At 44.0% G+C, this 25,316-nt stretch overlaps 2 protein-coding genes across 2 annotated transcripts in view; both read left to right on the plus strand.

Moving 5' to 3' along the window:
- The first annotated feature begins 1,952 nt into the window (after nucleotides 1–1,952).
- Nucleotides 1,953–21,653, plus strand: LOC139755099 (salivary protein Tsal1-like). The gene is made up of 7 exons (XM_071673219.1): nucleotides 1,953–4,920; nucleotides 8,620–8,919; nucleotides 14,602–14,840; nucleotides 16,607–16,803; nucleotides 17,261–17,543; nucleotides 17,902–18,075; nucleotides 20,435–21,653. The coding sequence occupies exons 1-7, from the start codon at nucleotides 4,854–4,856 to the stop codon at nucleotides 20,684–20,686; spliced, it is 1,512 nt and encodes a 503-aa protein (XP_071529320.1). The 5' UTR covers nucleotides 1,953–4,853; the 3' UTR covers nucleotides 20,687–21,653.
- A 2,920-nt stretch (nucleotides 21,654–24,573) lies between these two features.
- The window catches only part of LOC139755100 (uncharacterized), a 485,699-nt gene continuing 484,956 nt past the window's right edge, over nucleotides 24,574–25,316 (plus strand). Inside the window, exon 1 of the mRNA XM_071673222.1 lies at nucleotides 24,574–24,676. The gene's annotated coding sequence lies outside the window, so the exon portion shown is untranslated. The remainder of the gene's footprint in view (nucleotides 24,677–25,316) is intronic.

Consider the following 25,316-nt stretch of genomic DNA (forward strand, 5'->3'; position numbering starts at 1 on the left):
CGAGGCGTGGGCTATAGATAGAGTTGTGCAGAGGACGGTGGATGTGCTGGGAATGAGATGTTTGAGGACAATATGAGGTGTGAGGTGGTTTGATCGATTAAGTAATGAAAGGGTAAGAGAGATGTGTGGTAATAAAAAGAGTGTGGTTGAGAGAGCAGAAGAGGGTGTGTTGAAATGGTTTGGTCACATGGAGAGAATGAGTGAGGAAAGATTGACAAAGAGGATATATGTGTCAGAGGTGGAGGGAACGAGGAGAAGTGGGAGATCAAATTGGAGGTGGAAAAATGGAGTGAAAAAGATTTTGAGTGATCGGGGCTTGAATATGCAGGAGGGTGAAAGGCGTGCAAGGAATAGAGTGAATTGGAACGATGTGGTATACGGGGGTCGACGTGCTGTCAATGGATTGAATCAGGGCATGTGAAGTGTCTGGGGTAAACCATGGAAAGTAGTGTGGGGCCTGGATGTGGAAAGGGAGCTGTGGTTTCGGGCATTATTGCATGACAGCTAGAGACTGAGTGTGAACGAATGGGGCCTTTGTTGTTTTTTCCTAGCGCTACCTCGCACACATGAGGGGAGAGGGGGATGGTATTCCATGTGTGGCGAGGTGGCGATGGAAATGAATAAAGGCAGACAGTGTGAATTGTGTGCATTGGTATATATGTATGTGTCTGTGTGTGTATATATATGTGTACATTGAGATATATAGGTATGTATTTTTGCGTGTGTGGACGTGTATGTATATACATGTGTATGGGGGTGGGTTGGGCCATTTCTTTCGTCTGTTTCCTTGCGCTACCTCACTAACGCGGGAGACAGCGACAAAGTATAATGAATAATATATATATCATACAAACCTCCAACAGCCAGGATCGAACCCGGGACCCCTGTGCTATAGGCGGGAATGCTACCGCTAAGTTATGGGGAAGGCCCATTACTTTGCGTTAGCATTCCCACATGTAGCATAAGGGTCCCAGGTTCGATTCTGGCTGTTGGAGGTTTGTATGTTCCATGAAGGTGCGCGTTCTTATGTCCCAGGATAAAGCTTGGCTAATTGAGTTTTTGAACGCAGTGCCAAATTAGAAGAGGATAGAAATTAGCCCAAGTTGCATCAGAGAGACAGATCTCTTGCATGTTGGGGTGCAATTACAATCTTTTCTACCCCCATACTGGATGTGTCTGTTAGCATTTCACCCCTTTTTTGCCATACAAAATAACATGCAGTAAACCTATAAGAGTCTATGAAACTGTGATCAAGTGTTGAGTTAGCACCATTCAACCACCACCTGTTATCAATTGCTAATGGATAAGTGCCCCAGGCCAGTTGTTGTCGGTAATTAAGATGAGATTTTTCATAAGGGATAGAAGAGTATGAAAGGATGAGAATATTAATGGATACTCATTTGGCCCTTTGGCCTTGACTATTGATATAAAAAAAAAATGTTTTCTAGACTTTAGAATGTGTATTTCTAAATCTCTGGACAAACTGTGTGAACATCAGAGTGCATCTTCTCATAAACAAGGGACCTTCGGAAAGAACCCAAAGGACAACTATCATACTGAAGGGAGGGCCAACCTAGAGTCAGCCAAGCAAGATTCTCCAGACTTAGGCCTGTCTTATGTATATCTCTGATGCCTGATCCCTTTGGAAACTCCCAAAAAGGGGGGAGAGGGATCTATGGCAAAAGTCTTCGTACTTGGTTAACTCCAATACTGCTGCTTATCCTTTAGTGCCTCACGTTTAACAGGCCATTGGCAGAGGGCAACTCTAGTGCAGTGTTTTAACAGACTTCTTCTATCTAATGATCACCCAGACTCGAATAGAGGAATTGTTCAATAAAGGAGGACAACAGAAGCCTGACACCTACTTAATTGAACTCTATGACAGAATCCTTAGCGGGTGTTCTAATGAAGTTGTCGAAGTGGTATAACCGGGAGACGGGCACGGAATACGTTAAACAATAACAATATTGATTTATTGGTTACCGTCAATAAAGTAGGATAGCCTAGGGACAATGTGTAACTGGAGTTGCAGGATTATAACGAAGAAGAGGTAAAGTTAGATAGGTCGAGCAATACGACACAGGCTTGGCAGGAGTCCTGTAATGCTGGTGAGGATGCCAGATGAAGCAGGAGCACACGGGAGGGCTGCATGGCTGCCGAGTCAACGTGGAGCTCCTGTAGTAGGTAAGTGTGGCACGTATCGCGGCGCTTGTATCGTCCGGCGGTTGTCGGTTTGTGTCTGGTTTGCAGGAGTGCCTTAGGCGTGAACGTAGGTCCCTTGTTACAGCAGCTGCTCGTGACGGGCGGAGGCGATGTCCCACGCTAGACCTACCGAAGGTGGACGTCGGCAAGACTTCAGGTACTGGAGTGATAACACTTGTCTAGAGCGAGCCAACTCCCTAACTCCCTTTCTGCGGTGATACCTGGTTATATAAGAAGCAGGAAGGTCAGGTCCTCGAAGTCGAATGTCGCAAGCTCTAACCTCTCTCCATGCTGGTGGGCTGAGAGTGGCTCTTCTTATGGAAAGGGTCTGGTCATCTATAACTAGAGGCATGTTTTGATCCGCCACTGCGGAACATCGAGTATGAAGGTCACGGAGTAATACAACAGGGGCGCCCGTAGGTTAGGCCACCAAACTCATTCCTCTGGGCTTATTAGGTCAGGTGAGGTCACCTGCTGTGACCTGCCCCCAAGTCAGGGCGTCGTTAGCAAGGTAATAGTTTGTGGAGCTACAATGGGTCGCTACAAATCCTTATGACATTTCAGGCACAATTCACGTTCCTTACATAATGGACTTTAGTGGACAGGAACATTTTATAGGCTTTAAGGGACATGGATTAATAGGTTCTCATACTCGATCACTGTTTCCCGAATAATCGAGGAAGCGCCAGGAACAGGTGAAGAAAGGACACACCCGTTGACATCCATTTTCTAGCAGTCATGTTCGATGCACCGGAACCACAGACCCTTTCCCCAGCCAGGCGTGTGATAACAGATTAAACATAATTCTACAATAAAATCTGAAGCTCCTTATCATTATTTACCATGCTGTCAGCACAGTCGCTATGCTCAGTCAGTATAGAGACAGATTCAGTTATCTTTTTATGCTACTAGGCTGTGGGCTCCCTGATGGCCAAGCCCTTCGGTCCATGATGTCCGAGTGCTCGGCTACCCAGTCCGCCTTTGTATATGATATCAGCTATTTTCTTTCCCGCTGCCATTTACTTAAACTGTGCTATAGACGGTGGTTCACATGATATCGACGTTGAATCACATGCTATGGACGTTGCAAAAGATATGATGTCAACCAACTTGGCTGGGTTAGGTTTACCCAACGCGGTCGTCAGCTGTATTGTGAAACTTGTTCTGATTAGAAACAACAGATCTAAGAAACCATCTCTTAACCACTTGCAACTACAGCAACGCTACTACTACTGCTACTACTACTACTACTACTACTACTACTACTACTATTACTGCAACCATAGTCATCACCGATATCTTTGATGGAAGTCTTTGAATGATTGTGTAAGACACTAACCATCTCATAAACATTACCAACGATATCATAGGAAACACTAAGCCATGATAATATTCTATGAAAATAAACATTGATTCTATAGATGACATCTAACACTGTATTATCTTATACCAAAGACGTGTAGCAAGCAGACTGTCCATCATTCCAACAGTTGCCATAGGTTAAACTGTTATCTAGAGCTAAACATCCGACATGAAGTTCATAATAGTCTTTCGGCCAACGGATGTGTGTGCATTAAATGTCACAAGTCGGGTATGTATCCCTGATGTATGGAACAGGTTGAGGGTGTGTGCTCGGGATGCAATTACTGGCATAAGTCGGGTGTTCTCGGGGTGTCATTACCCGCGTGTGACCATGTATAGAGGATCTCTTAAACGTACGTGTGTGTTTACGATGTGATACGCCTGTTGAACAACAGGTTTTAGTGACCAATAACTTCTTTTATTCTGCAGTTGATGAAGACTTTGTTATTACGTCATGGTTCATGTGATCAACGTCAGGCAAATCTATTATGTCGTGTATCTTGATAAGCATTGTACATAGCAAAGACAAATAACTCGTTAAGTGATTGGTTCATTACATGACGACGACATGGATGGCAGTAGACACTGCCAGATGGACGTAGCAAGTTATCGTACGAAAGACCGCAGTCTCGTGTCTGGCAGCGGTGAGGGAGATCTCGAGGACTGGGGTTCACTCAGCAACTGCCAGTCAGTCTGGCGAACGTTCGCCATTAAGTTAACGTATCACTTTCTCAGTGTTTTGACGTGGGAGAGGATCCTCACGACGTGAAGAGGCATCTCTCACATTCATCACATCACCCAGCACCACCAAGTCTTCAAGGAGTGTCCCAGAATTAATTACTTCAGACGGCTTATTACGACGATCCGACACCGCACTGTTCTAGTTAACTTGGTTGGAAATCAACGAGTATCATTAATACATCTCGACATCCTAGTTTCGAGCATTGTAACGACCGTGTGACGTGTCTCCGAGCATTTACAGCGCGACAGTGTCACGTATTTCCAACAAGTATGACTTACCGGTACATCCTCAAACACTGACTTTGCATTTAAGTTTTAGCATGGCTTTTCCCCTCCCAGAGGATTACTAAGACTAGAGAGCATATTTCCCAGTACTAACGCGACGCTTTGGACACAACAACGTGTCATTTATCCCCATGACCCCGACGACTCGTCCCCATCATCAGTGAAAATTGAGATCACTCCTTCGCAACGTTGGCTGAGAGGCATCGCACGGCAACACTGACCCTCCCGCTTCGCATCCCCGTGGTTTCCTGTGGTCGCTGGCGATGACGTGGTGGTTCCTGGTGGTGACTTGGCCATTGTTGCATCTCGGCGATGTGGTCCACGCGCGCAGTAAGGGTCTCATGAATATTTTTGTTTGTGTTGATTGAAGGTTCTCCAGCCTGATGGAAAATAGGGCAAGATCATTTGTGAATATATCTAGATTAGGTAAACAATATTATTGTCATGTTATAAATACGAACTTAGGGAAATTAGCGTACAGATGAGTATGTGATTGCTGAAAACCATCGCGTTTAATCGACTCTTGGTCACCGTCTCGTTTGTTTAATCCTTAGCATCACGTGGACATGTGTTGCTCTTTGGATTTGTTTTACCAAACAAAATAACGTTTTTGGATCAACATAAACCCCTAACCTTGAAAATTTGTCCGTGAATTTTCGTGTGGTGAGCGGAAGGAAGCTGAGTCAACACTAGTATTCCTGAAGGATTTTTATCATATACTACTTATACCCGACTGACTGCATGCAGTAGTATTAACTCATTACTACGTGCCTCCTCAACCCTTCATTCATTAGTCAGTTAAGTCTCAGGTTAGGCGAGAGTCGATGGGAGGGAAAAAGAAAGAGAAAAAAGGTTCCGTTGAAACCCAGTGTATGAGTTGTTTATAGATAGAAACCGCGTACAAATCCTGTGAGTTTTGTGAATTACCACGTCAGTTGTGACGCTGTTGCTATGACCATGGACTTGGTTCGTGACATATCCGAAATACAAAGACCGTTGGGTGTGTCTGGTTGAGGAAATGAGTCTTCCGGTCCAATACTTCCTGACTTTAAGGCTTTCAACAGTGTAGATAGAGTGAACCAGGCTGGCAGAAGAGAAACTCAGTCGCCTTTTTTGAGGAAGGTAGCGAGCCAGGCAAAGATCAACATGGTCGCCCTTGATCGCCCTTTCAGAAAAAAAAAAAAAACGAAAAAAGCAAATACGACTGAGAACAAGTTGGGTAATGGTCACCCTATTTCTCTCTCTCGTCTTAGAATGTCTTGTCTTCATAACTTCTCTCTTCCTACGGGTGATCTCAAAGAATAAGGTGGAATATGGAAATAACTAAAGAAAGAAACATACTAGCGGGTTAAGATTAAGCTGAGAGGGTGGTGAAATATTTAATCTTGAGAGAAAGAAAAATGACTAAAAATGGTCGTTGAATATATGTGAAGCGGAATAATGCTTTGTTGTGTGGTCAGAATCAAGAAGACGAGCTTAAACTGATGTATGATATAAATTCAGAAGCATTTTGCAAGCCAGATCAGGCGACTGGAATGTATGGACTATCTTAAAATGGTAAAAGAACTTTAAACATCACAGAAAGAAGAGGAAAGATACAGTGATGACACTAAACAGGGAAACAAAGCGAACATACAACAACATAGAAGAAACAAGGTAATCTTAATCTATATCTCCCTTGGAATATATTAAAAAAAGGCACCAAACAATGATTTATGTGAGCCCATAGAAAAGGGAGAGAAAGGAAAATGACAGAGCGTCGCGAATATCAAGAAAAGTGAATTTAAAAAAAAAAGGAAGGATTAAACACCTGCACTTGTCGAAGGAAAATAAAAGGATAAAAAAGTCCCAGAAGAACTCGAGAAAGACGACTATACATGGCGGTTTAGCGTTGCTGACTGTAACACATTCATGGGTCAACCTGGGTCGAACCCGCTTAGGTTCGAATCCTGGTTGCGGCACAGTTGGTCCACGCTCAACCCGGCTGTTCATCCTCCTCCCCTAGGGGTTGATCGATAGATCAGGTACTTAGGCTGGGATATATATATATATATATATATATATATATATATATATATATATATATATATATATATATATATATATATATATGACCTTGATCAGGGCATTTAGTTGCCCCGTGCCGTGTCAGCTAACATGAAAAACGAGTACTGAGCAGATAGATGAGGTTAGCACTACGCTCTAACCTTGCTATGTGACAAAAGCTTGTTGTAAGGACCCATAAGTACCCTTGTTTGCCGTCGTCTTGTCCCAAAGAAACATGTCTTTTCTTTCGCAAAGAGAAATGGCAAATGCGTTACGACACACTTATCTGACGTCCGACAAGGATGTCGTAGGAATGAGGACTATTATCGTTTATTATTATTATTATTATTGTTATTATTATTATTATTATTATTATTATTATTATTATTATTATTAACATTATTATTAGAGAAGGACGAGCCGTCTACAATATGTAAATGACCTGTGCAGAACTAAAGTTTGGCGAATCGGTATCAAAACACTTCGGTATTGAATATGATGGACAGATTCTAAGTCTGTTAAATCATTCATGATGTACATTACTTACCAAACACTGACACTATATATATATATATATATATATATATATATATATATATATATATATATATATATATATATATATATATATATATATATTCGAGGGTTAGCTGAAAAAAAATGATAGGTGATCTTTGATAAAGATCCAGTGTTAAACATCCAGCTTCTGCAAAAACTATCGCGGATAACAACAGTTACATGTCTTGTACAGAAGACCTTGAGGACTGAGCGGGACTGTGTGGTAGTGAGGAAAACGAATTCTAACCGGTCTGAGGCTTCGGGGTATAACGTGAGCCAGCAGACGTAGTCATTAATGGTGAGGGAGCCAAGGAAGTGAATCAGTTGTTGTTTAATGATGACACAGCACTGGCTACAGATTCAAGTGAGAAACTGCGGAAGTTGGGGTCTGGGTTGGAAGTGTGTGGAAGGAGGAAGTTGAGAGTACATGTGAATGAAAGCTAGGTTATTAGGTTCAGCAAGGTAGAGGTGTGAGTTTGAATGGAGAAACATTGGAGCAAGTGAAGTGTTTTAGATATTTGGGAGTGGTCATGGCAGCAAATGAAACCACGGAAGCGGAAGTGAGTCATAGGGTGGGTGAGGGGGTGAAGGTTCTAGGAGCATTAAAGAATATGTAGGAGAGGAAGTTGTGTGGAAGGGCAAAACTGGGTATGTTTGAAGGTATAGTAGTTCCTACTGTGTTATATGGGCTATAGATGAGGATGTACGGAGGAGGGTGGATGTGGTGGAAATGAAATGTTTGAGGGCAATATGTAGTGAGGTGGTTCGATCGAGTAAGTAATGAAAGGGTAAGAGAGCGGTATTAGAAGTTGACAGAGAGGATATATGTGGCAGAAGTTGAGGAAACAAGGAGAAGCGGGAGACCAAATTGGAATGGAAGGATGGAGTGAAAAAGCTTTTGAGTAATCGTGGCCTGAACATGCTGGGGGGTGAATGGCGTGCACGGGATAGAGTGAATTGGAACTATATGGTATACACGGGTCGACGTGCTGTCAGTGGACTGGACCAGGGCAAGTGAAGCGGCTGGGGAAACCATGTAAAAGTCTGTGGGGCCTGGTTGTGGATAGAGAGCTGTGGTTTCTGTGCATTGTGTATAACAGCTAGGCAATGTATGCAAGCGAATGCGGCCTTTCTTCGTCTGTTCCGGGCGCAACCTTACTAACTCGGGGAAACGGCGACCAGGTATATATATATATATATATATATATATATATATATATATATTATAACGGATAAAACTCCCTTAAATACTGATGTACATGTATCTGGGTTTCAAGGGCAAACGTGACTCACACTACATCCTTCGTGGTTACGGAGGATATGAACAACACGATGAATCTTTCTTATATATTTACCCAACTCCACCAACACATCCTACTTAGAACATAACCCCGTGACTTCTCACTTCCACGCTGTTCTTTCCAGGAGCCGAGCCGGACGTGGACTACCCCCAGCTGCCACGCCCCCATCAGGAGCCGTGGCTACCACAGGTGCACCACCAGCAGCGGTCTCGTCGCCCCTCGTCCAGGGACGACCACCTCTGGCAACCCCAACAGATGGCTCAACAGAGGCGGACTAACCTAGACAGGGAGGCCTGGTTACCGCAGGTGGTGCAGCAGAGCCATAGTGGCCTCCTCGACGTCTCTTGGGCGCCTGAGGTGCAGCAGGAACAGCAAACCCAGATCAAGGTGGTGTCAACTTGGCCCGAGCAGCGACCACAGGAAGGTAAACATGCGAAGCGTTGCGGTGTTCCCTCCTCACCAGATACGTGAGTGGGAGGTAATCAAGGAGGAACTGTGTTGAGCGGTCAAATTAGGGTCTGTCATCAGGTGGATCAATCGAGCATCTAGATTTATTGTTTAGAAGACTTTTAGATCATCCGATTATGAAGAATGAAGGATAAAAAAATTTAACCAAACTTTTTCATTTTTTAATTCTATGTCTGATGATAAATAGCCAGATACAGTGAGGTACACAATACAAAGGCAGGAAATTCCTGCACGATATGTGTAGTGGATGATTAGCTCATCTCGTCCATATACTCCCTGGCTTGTTCCTCCCATTGGCATTATTGATCACGTATAGATTAGTTGACCACCTGAGTAACTGATTATTTTCCACTTAGGATAACTCTCTCTGTCTTTAAGACGAGTCTTTTCCTTATTGTTTGATATGAGATGAAGCAACGGAGATGAGTACGTGATAGGAAATGACAAAATCCCCTTGAGAAACAGCGTCCGGCAACGGTCTCACAATAGTTAATGTTAAAGGTTAAGAACTGTGGTGGAAGTTTCGTCACTGGGCAACGGAGGTCAGTCCGGATGGAACGTGAGTTTTAAGACGTTTCGATGCAGGTGCTGCAGGCTAGGGAGGAGGAGGAGGAGGAGGAGGGGCGGCTAGGGAACGTGGAGTGAGTGGCGACAGTCGCATAGGATGTAGGTTAAATAGGTGATAGGTGAAGGTGAGGCACGTTGCTGGAGGAGGAGGAGGGAGTGAGTGGAGTCAAGAGGTAATAAGACCTTGTGAGAGGAAGATGTTCATCACTGTTTCGACTATCGGGCAAGGAGGAGGGTTCGTGAGGGGTGACATTGAGTAGACAAATGAGCTGAAGTACTGCTGAGGTCAGCGTCTAACTGTTATCTTACATCTCGTCGCCTCAGCAACACACCTTCTCTGTGTGGGTTCTTTATCCTTTCATCAGTTTGTCTTTCCTCCTCTCTCCCTCCATCTTTCCAGCCAGCGCATGCCTCTCACCCTCCTGAATGTTCCTGCCCCGATACCCTCAAAAGCCTCTTTTAACTCTGTTCTTCTCTTATCGCTCCACGTGACCTCTTGCTCATGTCCATTAATGAAATCCATCGTCAGTAGCCCCTGAAAACATCCACACCATCGTCAACAAACTGACGTCTGTTTTCAAATGTTAATATCAAGTTATTTTACACCATCGATTTGACAAACATATACACACGCATAATGCATGTACGTACACACACACACGCACTTACACAAACATATACACTCACTTATACAAAAACGTATACACACATCAATAATGCATGTGCGTACACACACATACTAACACACATAGGCTTCCGTGGAGTAGGGGTTAGCGTTGCTGACCATGATTCACGCACGGTTCTGCCCGGGTTCGAATCTTGGGGACAGCAGTCTACCCACAGCCACCTCAGTTGTTCATCGTCCCCTCTGGCCTGGTGTGTGTGTGTGTGTGTGTGTGTGTTTGTGTGTGTGTGTGTGTGTGTGTGTGTGTGTGTGTGTGTGTGTGTGTAAAGACATAGTACATATAGACGAGGTCAAGAGACGGGGCAACACGAGTACACAACTCTCCTCAAAACACACAAATGGTAATCATATATAGTAATTACACGCACAGTCATCACAGACAGTAATCATACATAGTAATCACACGCACAGTCATCACAGACAGTAATCACACACACTATACCAACAGTCACTTCTGCACCTGACACCACCTGACGTCACCCCGCACCTTCGTTATACACACAGCGACCTACCATGGACAACGTAGCGTCCTCTTAAGACACCACCGCCCTCATCACCAGTGCCCACAGCACCGCCCTCATCACCAGCGCCCACAGCACCGCCGTCAGCCGTCCACACGAAGCGCCCACAGCAGTAACGTGTAACCATTAGGGCAGTACACCTCACTAGTCTTGTCCTCAAGGCAGTGAGTCTCAGCTCACGGTTTCATAGCAACGCCTCTCAGTCAGTGGCTATTATCAGTGGTCTGGTTTACTCTCTGCCTTGCCTGCTTGCTGCCTGCTCTCTTACTGCTTGCCGATGCCTCCTTCTCCTCCTCCTCCACAGCATTGCACACACACACACACACACACCCGCTCCTGTCGCGGGTTTGTCATGTGATATGAGCGTGGCGGATGTGCGTGTGCTTATGTGCTCCAGTGTCTTGCCCTCCCTCTCTCTCTCTCTCGTTCTCCTTCTCTCTCTCTCTCTCTCTCTCTCTCTCTCTCTCTCTCTCTCTCTCTCTCTCTCTCTCTCTCTCTCTCTCTCTCTCTAGGGATATCAGTCCATAACCTAGATTACTGTATAGAAGAGGACATCATGAACGGCGTAAATGCAGATCCTGTTGGTGGATAGGAATGAGCGAGAGCAAGAACTGTGTGAGTATACACGTCTTCTTACAAACGCCTCCTAGTGTTGGGAGGCACCGTGAGGCGAACGTACTTGAGAAGGCAATCATCACTGTGTCATGACGTGATAACGTCTGTGTTTATGTGAGTGACGTGAGCAATCTATAGACTGGAGTCATCGAACTGGTAACTTAACGTCTCCAACACTCCTCAGAAGTTGTAGCGTCTCCAACAGTCCTCAGAAGGTGTAGCGTCTCCAACAGTCCTCAGAAGTTGCAGCGTCTCCAACTGTCCTCAGAAGTTGTAGCTTCTCCAACAGTCCTCAGAAGTTGCAGCGTCTCCAACAGTCCTCAGAAGTTGTAGCGTCTCCAACAGTCCTCAGAAGTTGTGGCGTCACCAACAGTCCTCAGAAGTTGTAGCGTCTCCAACAGTCCTCAGAAGCTGCAGCGTCTCCAACAGTCCTCAGAAATTGTAGCGTCTCCAAAAGTTGTGGCGTCTCCAACACTCCTCAGACGTTATGGCGTCTCCAACACTTCTCAGAAGTTGTAGCGTCTCCAACAATCCTCAGAAGTTGTAGCGTCTCCAACAGTCCTCAGAAATTGCAGCGTCTCCAACAGCTCTCAGAAATTTTAGCGTCTCCAAAAGTTGTGGCGTCTCCAACACTCCTCAGAAGTTGTTCAGTATTGCTCTATCAAAGCAGTTCAGTTTAGGACCTAATCGTCAACACAATAGTGTAGATATATAATTCATAGTGAGCGGAGTCAAGTCTTAATTGAAGACGGTGAGGTCTTGTGAAAACTGAAGTACAGTTGGCCAGGAGTAATTACAAGGGATGCGAACTGGGGAAAATCGTTAAAGAGGATCATGATATTTCGTGCCTGGTTTCCACGTTGGTAACCTGATAGTAATGAGGGGAGAGCGCCCTTGGGGAGAGCGCCCTTGATGATGATGATAAAGACGGAAGGGAGATAGATTGTTTTGGGGGTCTCACTTGAACTCCTGGTCGGTTTGACACGTCGTTTGCAGGTGAAGGAGAGGTGTTGCTTGTCTTCCTCTGCCATCTAGGAGCTCGTAACCTTACCTACAGGAGGTTAGACTGAGCATCAAAGGCGATCTTATTGTAAAAGAGGATCGTAACATGGTTTAGGGTATTCTACCCAGAGATCAAGGACTGAATACGCCTGACAGAAACTATAGATGATATAGCATTGACCTTACGTAGATAAATGGTAATATGAAGTAATTTCTACACCAGAAAGAAAGGAATCGCTGAGATGAAATACTATGAAGAATCTCATCTTAATAATCTTAAGTGTGAACGAACAGGAAAGGTGGAGGGAAATAGAACGAAAGTAAAATGGTGGTTATGGGTTATGTGTAAAAGGCAAAGACGAAAGATCGAGCGCCAAAAGGTCTCTTGCAGTTGTCTATAACTATAGGATCCGATGCGCCAAAAGGTCTCTTGCAGTTGTCTATAACTATAGGATCCGATGCATGTCTTTTAGAACAGCTTGCCGATGGTTGGGAAAGAGATGAGCAATATTTTAGATAAACACTTACGTGAGTGTATACGAAGGGAAGGCTTAGTCAAACAGCCCCAAAAACTACGTATGTTGCTTTAAGAGAAGATAATGAATTGCGTAAAATAGCAGTCACTTTCACTAATTTTGGGTTAGGAGAGATGAATCTAAGCCAATTAAGCGGCCCTGGCGCATAATGACACATTTGTCAAATTTGCAAAGGAACGTAAATATATATATATATATATATATATATATATATATATATATATATATATATATATATATATATATATATATATATATATATATATATATATATATATATATATATATATATATATAGATGATATAATGGGCCTGGTGTAAGCAGAAGCTGCCTTTTGAAGGCCAGTGGGTCGGGTACAATTTCTCCTCCTCTCGTCTTACGTTCTCATGTTAAACAAATATACACTTGTACTAAGTGTAACGCGCGGGGGAGGGGAGGGGGGGGGGGACTGTCAGTATAATGTCTTCTCGCCTCGTCTGGGGAGACTAAGTAATGCCAGCACGGTCGATCTGCCAAGTTAAAGTGTTAGGGAGATAAAGTCCCAAGCGTCAGTTCGGCCTGTCGATGACCCGCCCCCCCCCCCCCCCCTCTCTCTCTCTCTCTCTCTCTCTCTCTCTCTCTCTCTCTCTTTCCCTCCATCACTGTAACTTGATCGTCGTATAGCTACAACCATGGAGGGGTGGGGGGGAGGGGGGTAGTGTACGGTTGTTACTGTGCTTGGAAGATCGTAGCTGTAGAGAGAGAGAGAGAGAGAGAGAGAGAGAGAGAGAGAGAGGATTGTGTGTGCTTTGCGGCAGCTACAGCATTGCGTGGAGCACTGCATCCCTGCAATAACAATGGGTCCAGTTGTAGAAGGTCTGTAGCTGTGGTGGTGAGGGAGTGTTGTTCTTGTTGCTTCGTAAAGTGTGTGTGTGTGTGTGTGTGTGTGTGTGTGTGTGTGTGTGTGTGTGTGTGTGTGGGTGTTAGGGTAGCTGTTGGCAGCTTGGGAGGAGTGGTATGCGTACGTTGCTGTGGTGGAGTTGAGGAGGGAGAGGCTAAGTGGCATGAATACGCAAAACCTTAGCATTCATTAGCCATGACATCATCTGCCATTGGGCCACCGCTATTTAGAGAAGAGTGCGGTGACGGGGCAGAGTGAAGTGGCCTATTACGTAGGTGTAAGATGCTGTACCATGGGTTGCTTGTGGTATACATGATCACCATCCTACGCACCATGACCACCACTCTACCTACACACGATCACCATCCTACGCACGACCACCAGCCTACACACGATCACCATCCTACGCACGACCACCAGCCTACACACGATCACCATCCTACGCACGACCACCATTCTACCTACACACGATCACCATCCTACGCACGATCACCATCCTACGTACGACCACCAATCTACACACGATCACCATCCTACACATATGACACATTATGGGATAACATCGCCTCCGCTAGATGGACAGATCACCGGTATTTGACCTTCGTATATTCCATTTTTCTAATCTGTTTCATTCTGCTGTTCCTCTCCTAATTTACCGTCTTAGGACAAGCATTCCTACCTCTGAACACCTTAACTAACCTCTCCCATATATTTCACGTCCAATTATGTTGCCTCAATCGTGAAAACAAAACAAAAATGTGTGATGATTTACAAATGAGTCATTTTCCAGATGCGACTAACGTGAGACGCATCTTCCTTCTTCTGCTCCAGAATCCTGCATGATCGACTTCGACGACGTCCCGAAGAAGCACATCCACCCATTCCTCGTGAGGAGGGACAGGAATGAGTTTCTGTACCCCGACCTGGAGGGAGGGAGGAAGGCGGTGAAGCTGGCCTCCAACAGCACCGTTCTGGCCTCCTGTCCAGGAAGCAAGAACCACCTCCTCTGGAACGGGAGGCCCTACGCTCCCCTCACCTGCAGGGGATCCAGCCTTGTGATGGACGGACAGGTAAGAGGGTTGGGAAAGAGAATATCTGGTCGCTGGACGACCGGAATCAATCATGATTAGAAGTCTACTCTTGATGTTTATATTCGTGCACCCTTCATAGCTGTAGTGAATTGGACAACCAGTATATTCATACTGTAGTAGAGGACAATTGTGGTTTCTTTATAAGATCATCATGGTTTCTTTATAATATAGGATCATCATGGTTTCTTTATGATATAGGATCATCATGGTTTCTTTATGATATAGGATCATCATGGTTTCTTTATAATATAGGGTCATCATGGTTTCTTTATGATATAGGATCATCATGGTTTCTTTATAATATAGGATCATCATGGTTTCTTTATGATATAGGATCATCATGGTTTCTTTATAATATAGGGTCATCATGGTTTCTTTATGATATAGGATCATCATGGTTTTTTTATAGTATAGGGTCATCATGGTTTCATTGTAATATAGGAGCATTATAGTTTCTTTGTAATGCATGACCATTTGTGGTTTATTGTAATATAGGATCATATATTTTGAGTCAGGTTGAAGTACATTATAGTTTTGAGTTAAGGTAGAGTACATGACGTAATTTTAGAGTTAGGGTAAACTACATGGGTTTTTTGAGTCAGGGGGAAGGAAGTACGTGGTATTTTTTGTTGTTTTGAAATTTTGAGATCGTCTTGGAGATGATGCATTGTGGTTGTCCATGTTTTGTGACAAACTGGAAATGTGTACATTCTTCCAGGTTTTCACCTGGATTGGTACACAACAAGACCCTTCCAGTGACCAGGGGAAGAATCAGTATCTTCGAGAGCTTGTGAGACAATATCAGTCAGTCCTCACCCAGTTTCCCCCCATCACAATAACTGGGAAATAGATCTTAAGAAGATGTGTTCCTCATGAAAATCCCAATTCAGATTTTCTCTCAGACTTTCAAGGTCTTATTCAGATTTTCTCTCAGACTTTCAGGTTCTTATTTGGCGAATGAAAACACAGAATATACTTGAAGAAGAAGCAGACAACACGAATTGACGACAGCGCTGTACAGACAGACAAATAGACAGACACACACACGAAAACAGACGCACGACTCTTGCTTGATACACCTCGAAGGAAGGACATAGCTTCTCAGACACCACACTCCACCCTCCTCCGTCAGCCCGTCATCTTGGCTCGTCTACCTCACCCATCGTTGCCCGTCTGCTCCCTCCGTCGTCACCTTGATCGCCCTCCGCGCTCCCTCTCCCCCTCCAACATCATCTTGACCATTTGTCTCTGTTCTTAGCAAGTTAGAGACTGACGTACGTCTTCCCCAGAGTAACCGAGGTCTGGTATTAGATCAAAATGCGTTTTCTATTCACGTCTCTCGTGAAATTTGTATATTACCTGTATTTCTTCGGTGCAACATGATGATCTATTGTGCTTGTTGCTTTTGCTGGTTGTTGTGAGGTAGGGAGCTGTGGGTAAGGGGAAACCTTTTACTTTACCTTTCTGCCTTTATTTACCTCGATTAGAAGAGTAGGATGTTATCCACCGTCCTCCAGCAGATAACCTCGCCAAAGACCAACTGGTCTTGTGGTATGACCTCCTTCCCATGTCTTCCATCCCACTGCATTCGAGCTGGTCGCCTCCTCCTCCTCCTCCTCCATCTTTCATTCACTTCCTCTCGTACCGTTGATGAGTCAGCCACCTCTATTTCCACACTCACCATCCACTCATTCTCCCTCATTCCGCCCTCCCTGCTCTACCCGTCTCTCCTCCTCCTCCCTCAGCTAGTCACGTGGGCCGAGTTGGGTTGCCGGAAGAAGCCGAAGCCAGACTTTAAGCACGAACGGCGGTGCGGCCGAGGGGCGAGGACCCATACCATTGGCTGGCAGGTTTACCCGGGCGTCTTCATACCCCAGATCACGATCTGCTTCTATCGGCGTCAGGAGACAACCGTATATGCCAAGCACATCATCCACGGCAGGTGAGGAAGCTTGGTAGGTCAGAGCGAGGGAAGTGTGAGGGAACTTGGTAGGTCAGGTCAAACAAAGGACGTGGATGGGAACTTGTTAGGTCAGGTAGGGACAGAGGAGTGGAGGGAAGTAGTATATGGAAGGATCAGAAAGGAGAAGAGAGGAGACTTAACATGAGGAGAGGGAAAGAGACATGAGATTGGAGGGCAACTAGAGGTTGGGAGGGCGAGAGATGAGGAAGTGGGAGAACCAGTGTGCGTGTGTGTGTGTGTGTGTGTGTGTGTGCGAGCGTGTCTGACTCTAATTATCCCACGAAAAGTTAGCGAGTAAAAATATGTTTTGCTTATGAAACAAATATTGAGGAGCGCGGTTGTGTATGTGTGTGTGTGTGTCAGTCTTCCTGCAGTCGACGGTCCAGCGGTGGTTACCAACCATCACCTCCCACTCGCTTCCCTCTTCCACGGACAGAAACATCGACGCTAAGATGGTGGAACCTCCCCGCCCGAGCTTCAAGAGGGGCAAGATGTTCTCCAGGGAAGTCATCACCCGCTACACGAAAAAATCGCAGAAGACGCTCTTCAGGAACCTCTTGAACACCACGAAGCACCTGACGGCCGAGGGTCAACACTACCTGGCCAAGGGCCACCTGGCTCCGGACGCGGACTTCGTGCTGGAGGCTGAGCAGGACGCCACCTACTACTACGCCAATGTTGTCCCGCAGTGGCAGGCGGTCAACAACGGCAACTGGAAGGTGAGTCTCGAGGCTGACGTTGAACGGCACAAGTCAGGGAGTTCGATGTAGCAAGCGTCCGCCCTCCTTCTCTTGTCTCCGTTTTGGATCTCATCTCTATATCTCGCCCCTTCAAGAATTAATGTACGTCGAAGTTCATCACCTTAACTCACGCAGGTGAAAGAACTGTCCCTTTTCCTTCAACTTTCACATTTCCTTCATTACCTCCCCCCCATTTACGCCCCCCCACCTCTTTTTTTTTTCATTTCCACTTCATATTCCATCATCACCCATTTTGTATCCTCATCTCCTTCAAGCTCTGCCATCATCAATGACCCTCTTCATGCTTCAGCCTCCTTCCTCCTCCTCCTCCCTACAGAAACTGGAGGCTGCACTGCGGGAGTTGGCCATAAAGCGGAACGCTACGTTATCCGTGTGGACGGGGACACACGGAGTCCTCCAACTGCCTGACACCTTCAGCAACCCCGTCCGTCTCTACCTCGGCCTCGCTCGCGGCAAGGAGGTGCTGCCCGTTCCTGCACTCATGTGGAAGGTTAGGACATTATCTGTTCGTGAAATTATCTGTCAGTAAAAAGCTATTTGTACGGCATTGGGGAAGGGGAGTTCTATTCTCGTAAGGTCCTTATCTCTTGAACTCCCTCAAAACTTACTTATGCTGTCTGTATTCACTGTATCATCTCTCCATCTGTCTTATTCGTCCAATGTTCTTATTCTTCAAAAGTATACTATGTATGTGTGTGTAGAGGTGGTAAACATAAACATACAGAAGACATTACCAGTGTAGGATCAGAGCACTGCTTGGGAATGCATGAATAAGAGGAGAAAAGCTGGGGTTTTTTCCCTTGGCTTCAGACAGACATATGAGGATAAAATAATGTTATGGCGTAAACACAGAGCAAAAGTTCCAGTGTTACAAACCTGTTCTCTGATGACCACCTATCTGGGGACCTGGTGCTGCAGCTGACGAAGGCGGTCGTAGGCTGTATTCTGATGGTTGGGTACGGGTCACATCTCACGCCAGAGGAAAGAGATTGCGTGCGTTGTTCCAGGAGTAGCTTCCAGGACAGCCATCCTGGACTACCTTCCAGGGTTGTCGTCCAGAACAGCCTTTTAGGACTACTTTTCAAGACTGCTTTTCTGGGTTACGTTCCAGGATTGCCTTCCAGGATTACCTCCCAGGACTACCTTCCAGGACTACTTTCTAAGACTAATTTCCAGGAGTTTTCCTGAAATGCCCTTCAGGATTACCTCTCAGGACTACCTTTCAGAATGGACATCCAAGACTACCTTCCAGTACCACCTTTCAGGCCTAACTTCCAGGACTACTTTTCATGACTTGTCTTACGGGACTCTCTTCCAGAACTACCTTCCAAGGCTGTTTTCCAGGACTACCATAACAGGGAAAACAACAATCAGCATTTGAAGAGAAAATGTCCCGGACTGCCTCCAGTCGACCAGATTATACTAGGAAATGTAGCAAGGTCACAGATGACTGTCTGATGAGTCAGGAGATTTACATAGGCTGATGCAGTGGCAGGATGTCCAACATATGGAGCGTCATTGTGGACAGATGCAAAGGAATGTTTTTTTGTTGATAATATTATGAAGCGAAGGCAACAGCCTCCTTGGAGTTAATAAATGACTCTGGCATTGAATGCACAAGGCATTGTTAAACCCCATATGACGAGGTAGTTAGAACATTATGTTTTATAACAAGAAATACAAACTATTAAACACGCTAGACTTTTGTACAGATAGACCACAGTTCTTTTGTTGACCATCTTCTTTCATAGACGAAGAAAACGAGAACATATTTGTAAGGGGGAGACAAAAGTAATTCCGTTGCTCAGGTATAAACGCTATGGAGGGTCATTATATTTATTTTTTTCTTCTTTCTCTAATAAAATGTAGATTCCCTAGAGGTCTACCATAACTATTAGAAATACTTACTACGATAATGTGATTCACACATTTTTTCTTTTCAACTGCCGAGAGAATTGCACTCATATAACTGTCGCAAAGAGATGTGATACACAAATATGTGCATTAGGTTCCTTCACCATCAGAGTAATGGAACACTAAATCATACCACCATCATATATTGCCAAAGGGAAGACTCACGTTACCTTAAAAACAACCGGGGGAAAAAAGTGCTTTAATGATATATCAATTGTCTAGAGATAGAAAACGTAGGGATCCTGAGTAAGAATTGCAGTCAGTATTGTACCAGTTCTCTGTGGTGTTTGGTGGCTTTATTTATATCAAAATTCATTGGACAGTGTATTCTTCGTATTGATTTTGTATTAGTTTATTCTCTCTATATTGTGTAGTCTTTTCTTTTTTCCCCTAATAGCTATTACCCGATTGGTTAAAGTGTTTGAGGGAATGTTGGGTGAGGAGGAGCCTACTGCTTTACTATCCTGTCTCCATCTATTGTGGTGGGTGGGGAGGAGCCTTCTACTTTACTATCCTGTCTCCATCTATTGTGGTGGGAGGGAGAGGAGCCTTCTACTTTACTATCCTGTCTCCATCTATAGTGATGGGTGGAGAGGAGCCTTCTACTTTACTATCCTGTCTCCATCTATAGTGATGGGTGGAGAGGAGCCTTCTACTTTACTATCCTGTCTCCATCTATTGTGGTGGGAGGGAGAGGAGCCTTCTACTTTACTATCCAATCTCCATCTATAGTGATGGGTTTTGAGGAGCCTTCTGCTTTACTATCCTGTCTCATCTATAAAGTGATGAGTCGGGAAGAACTTCCGCTGTACTATCCCGTCTCCAACTATTACTATCCTCCAGTACCCACCCTCAGCAGAGACTAATCAGATCTCCCGTTACCCATCTCTCCCACGTACCAACCCACCATCCCATCCCCATCCCATCATCCTCAGGTGATCTACGACCCTTCCACAAGCGCAGCCGTGGCTATAGTCATGGTCAATGACGTCAGGGGCCTAGGCACCTCCGATTGGTCGAGCTTACGTGAACCCCTCTGCCCTGACGTGTGCCACCGGCTGCCCTGGGTGACCTGGAACACCTCTGACCACAGACGCGGGATGACCTTCTGCTGCACCGTCGACGCCCTCAGGTCTACCATCTCTGACCTCCCCTCGCTGGGGCCCGTCCGTCTTCTACGACGTTAGATCCACCTCCGATATATGCCATACTGTCCTGATATACATTTATATATATATATATACGTTTATATATTGTTACACCGTGTGTGTGTGTGTGTGTGTGTGTGTGTGTGTGTGTGTGTGTGTGTGTGTGTGTGTGTGTGCCCCATTATGTGTTTATGGTGTAAGTGATGTTTTATGTTATAGGATGGCAGAGTAGGGGGCCAGGGCCTCCGTTCTCTCGGCTTGGGTTTCACTCCCCTGGCCGGGGTCATCATCATTCCAGTTACCCTCAACACTTAAGCCTGTTGTCTTTTCCTTGTCTGAGGCGCCAGACGGCTGAGGTCAAGAGAGGAGGTGATCTAGGTAATATGGCTTCTTGTATATCGTCGTTCCCGTTAGGATAAGAGAAGGTTGGGCCTTAGGCAAGATGAGGGCCGGACCTAAGACCCTCCAGCCAACTAATGATGACGCTATAAGCCACCCTCCTCCAATCACAGCTGGACCTTAGGCCTCTAGCCAATCAGGAGTGGCACTCTGGGTCACCCTTCTCCAATCCCACCTGAGACTAAGGCAGGAGGGCGGGGCAGGCCGCTCCTGGCTCGCTGGCCAGCTGGGCTACGGTACCTTAGCTCCCCTGCAGGCCCAGCAGGTAAGTGGGTTTCCCTCTGTCTCAAACTCGTAGCCTACGATCACTGTGTTGCAAGGTGTTGCACTGCCCTCTGTCATTCAGGTCCAAGTGTCATAGAGTATTGTAGCTTGTCACGGACGTGTCTAACGAATAAGTGTATCTTGAATCATGTTTCTAAGAGTCAAATTGTCATAAAGAAAAGAGATCTCCTGGTTTGAAATTCATGAATTCATGTTAAAAAGAGATCTCGTGGTTTGAAATTCATGAATTCATGTTAAGTGTTAATGTAAATGATGTGTGCCCGATTAATGTGCTTCTGTTGTTTTGTAATATCTATTTCTTGTATTATAAATATTTTTAATACTGGTGTTTGATTCAGTCCCATAACTCTAAGATAGCGTTATCCCGTGTGCGTAACATTATAATTGACAATCCTTCTCTGTAGAAGGATCCGTAACAATATATATATATATATATATATATATATATATATATATATATATATATATATATATATATATATATATATATATATGCAAGCAATGAAACTTCAAGCAATAAAAGTGACTAACTCAGGAAACACAACCAGTGAGTCATGACAGTGAGTTCATGTACAGTCATGAGTGAGTTGTACACTTACAACCACTCGCTCAGTACAGTCCATCCGTGAATGAGGGGGGGAGGGCAGTGAACATGAGGGGTTTATGTAATGAACAAGCAGCAATAACACCATATATATATATATATATATATATATATATATATATATATATATATATATATATATATATATATATATATATATAAACAAAACCATCTTTGCAAGTCTAGAATTATGGTTAAATGTGATTAATATAATCACACTGATCAAAGTATTAATCACTACGATATATTCCTCTCAATATTCTGGCCATTTCAGCAACTCTTGACTATGGTAACGAGGCTTTCACACACACACACACACACACACACACACACAAGAACAGAACCATAAAACACTAGTCATTCAGGATCAAGCGAACAGACTAGTCCCAAAAGATAAATGGAAGTAGATCTAAAGGACAGGTAATTTTTTTTCTTATATACATGTGTGGGATAGAGCATACATCTGATGATCTATTAATGATCATTTATTCCAATTCCCAGGGATGGTTTAAGTACATATATACAAGTTATAACGGTATGCAGTAACGCCTTTAGTTCCCATTTTCTTAAGTCACAAAAAATCGCCGATTCTCTCTAATTTTTTTACGTTCCTCTGCTTAAAGATGGTAAGCGAAACATTAGTTTATTTCTGTGCCTACTGAAGTCAACGCCACTGGTGGTAGAGGTCCACAGAGGAGTCTATAACTCGTACCATTTTCTTCGCCTTTCAAGAACGGTCTCTTAAAAACCCAAATTTGGAATTTAAAGCCTTCTACAGTGAAGCATTCAAACTCCAATTTACGTGGTTGTAGAGGATCAAATACCACGAAATCTTTATTCATCTTAAGAGCGCTTGGTGATGTAAGGGTCTTCGAAGCCCACTGCAGATAAGTTGGCCAGCTTCATTTTCTTCACCACATGCCTTTTGTGCCTGCTGGAGATGAAGCAAGCAACTGCAGAAGAGTTCCAGCTATGAAAATCAGGTGCCCTTTTGTGGTGGGCGAGTGAGGGCGACGTCTTGCCGGCAGTGTCAGGGTGAATTACAGCGTCGTTCGTCAAGACGAGGTACGTGAGCACCATGGGACATGTCTCCTGAATTTTACTCCATTGTTCCAATAGATGAGCTTGTATTTTGCCAGTGGATTTGAATATTATTATCAGTTCAAAAGAAACCTAAGATTGTATATCACTTCCTACGTTGTGTATAAGTTGCTTAGAAACTCACGAATGCATGATTTATAAAAAGAAATATAAGGAAAAAAATAATAACAATTGGACATCAGGCCGCCTGGTGGCCATCTGAATATGCTATTCCCGACTTAACAACTTGGCTCACTCACTGGGAAATATTTCACTCTCCCTCCTCGTAATCTACTAGACCTGACCAGTGTTACGGAGTTGATCTGTTAGATAGTGACACTCACATGCAAAACCTACTCAAGACAACTGCAGGATACGACAAACCTTGAAAGGTTAGATAGTGACATAGTTTTCCCCTCCTAGGTGTAAAATATGGGGTTAAGACTAATACAACCTTGAGGATGTTATAAGAAAGTAGTAAAACAAACTCTGGTTCCAGACCCGCGATTACGTATGGTAAATTGTAAACATGGGAGATTACTTCCAGAGGTCTGTTTATTCGCCAGTGGGTAGTCTTTGCTGGTTCAAATTGGCAAAATTATTAATTTCAGTCATTTCAATTATTACTACAAATCAGTATAAAGTAAAGGAATCGCTTTCATGTGTGGAGAGAAATTTGCAAATGGGGATTTGAGTGTCTCTACCGCATTGTTTACAAACGCTTGAAACCATCCGTATCTTTTGGTGAATTAATAATTCTCAGTGATGGAGACTTGGTTCATTGTTTATTGTGTAAGTTTCGTTATAAGGAATTAACATAACTGTCTAGTGACTGTTTCTTTTTATAAAGTGGCTGGCTGTGTCTACATTAAAACAAACGGGTAGTGTAGTGACGTGTTACCATGAAGTTAGGTGGCTTGGATGACAAACCGTCCATCATATTTCAGACTTTATAGACGTTAGTTAGACGACAAATTCTTACTTTCTATGTCAGGTGACGATAGTCCAGTATTTCTATTTATTCTACGTAGTGAAAAGCTGCATAAAATTTACATAATTGATTTCAATCTAGTACAAACACAACTCGCTGATGACATTAGGTACACGATCATTCGCCCATTTCCGTGTGGGAAGCCTTTGCACATGACGGCTTCCCTCTTGACTCTTGCTAATAGGTATAATGGAAACACACGCAGGATATCATCATGGTCATCAATGTAATAAATAAATATTCCTCGCGATGTTCATTCCGTGGTTCATCATCGGGTTAACGCTAGAGTGGTTGTCGGAGCAAAACAAGCGGTCTAAGTCTTTTATTTAAAAGTCCAGCAAACGTTATTTCTAGTAAGTTGCAGACTCGTCAAATACCAATATAAGTATAATAACTGTAATGCTTTGTGCATTTGGCAAGACAACACGACACTTCAAAGACACACGCGAACACCCTTAGACGATCAGTGCGAACGAATTGCCCAATGGCTGCACTGCCCTTCTCAATAATGCTTTGTCCACTTCACGACAATATCCACCCAATGTCGACAGCGAGCCTCTCTCTTTGCTGGTCAGTAGCTCTTTAGACAGTGAAGTGTTAAGAGTGGAGTCCCATTTCTTCTCTAGGAGCAGTTATTATGAAGTATTTACAGAGTTAAAAGCGATTTCAGGTAAATTTCAATTCTGTGTTTACCGCTAGCTTTGACTAGGCTTGTCCAATTGTCTGAAACATTTGTTTTAGTCTTATTCATCTGTGAATTCGTATGATTTTTTTTTTGTTAATATTGACGTCGAAATATCATATATCTTTTATTTATTCAAGTCGTCACGTTTAAATGTATTTTTTTTTTCTTACTCTCAGACAGGATTTTCATTAGGTTGTTTTAATCTTCGTAAAAACATTGGACTATGTCATTCATTTCACTTCGGCTTTTGCATAATTTTTCGCCTGTTACAATTTTAAAATTTGCTACATTTTATTCTTTTTTTTTTATAGATATACTTGATGTAGATGAGAAGTGTAGTATACTATCATTCTAGTCTTTGACGATATGTGCTGATAATCACGAGGAAAAATGAAACAAGTGTTGTATTTTTAATCGTTGTTGTCAGCATGCACCAAATCGCTTGTATCACTGTGACCATATATATATATAAAATTTATTATACTTTGTCGCTCTCCCGCGTCAGCGAGGTAGCGCAAGGAAACAGGCGAAAGAATGGCCCAACCCACCCACATACACATGTATATACATACACGTCCCACACGCACATATACATTCCTCTACATTTCAGCGTATACATATACAT

Source organism: Panulirus ornatus, chromosome 18 (assembly GCF_036320965.1).
Source record: "Panulirus ornatus isolate Po-2019 chromosome 18, ASM3632096v1, whole genome shotgun sequence".
NCBI classification, from domain to species: domain Eukaryota; kingdom Metazoa; phylum Arthropoda; class Malacostraca; order Decapoda; family Palinuridae; genus Panulirus; species Panulirus ornatus.

Bases quoted from the DNA above. Each gene is read 5' to 3' on its own strand.
- LOC139755099 (XM_071673219.1), top strand. From the start codon at position 4,854: ATGACGTGGTGGTTCCTGGTGGTGACTTGGCCATTGTTGCATCTCGGC. The intron at 14,841-16,606 runs GTAAGAGGGTTG...CTCCTCCCTCAG, and splicing joins GCCTTGTGATGGACGGACAG to CTAGTCACGTGGGCCGAGTT. The intron at 16,804-17,260 runs GTGAGGAAGCTT...TTCCACGGACAG, and splicing joins AAGCACATCATCCACGGCAG to AAACATCGACGCTAAGATGG.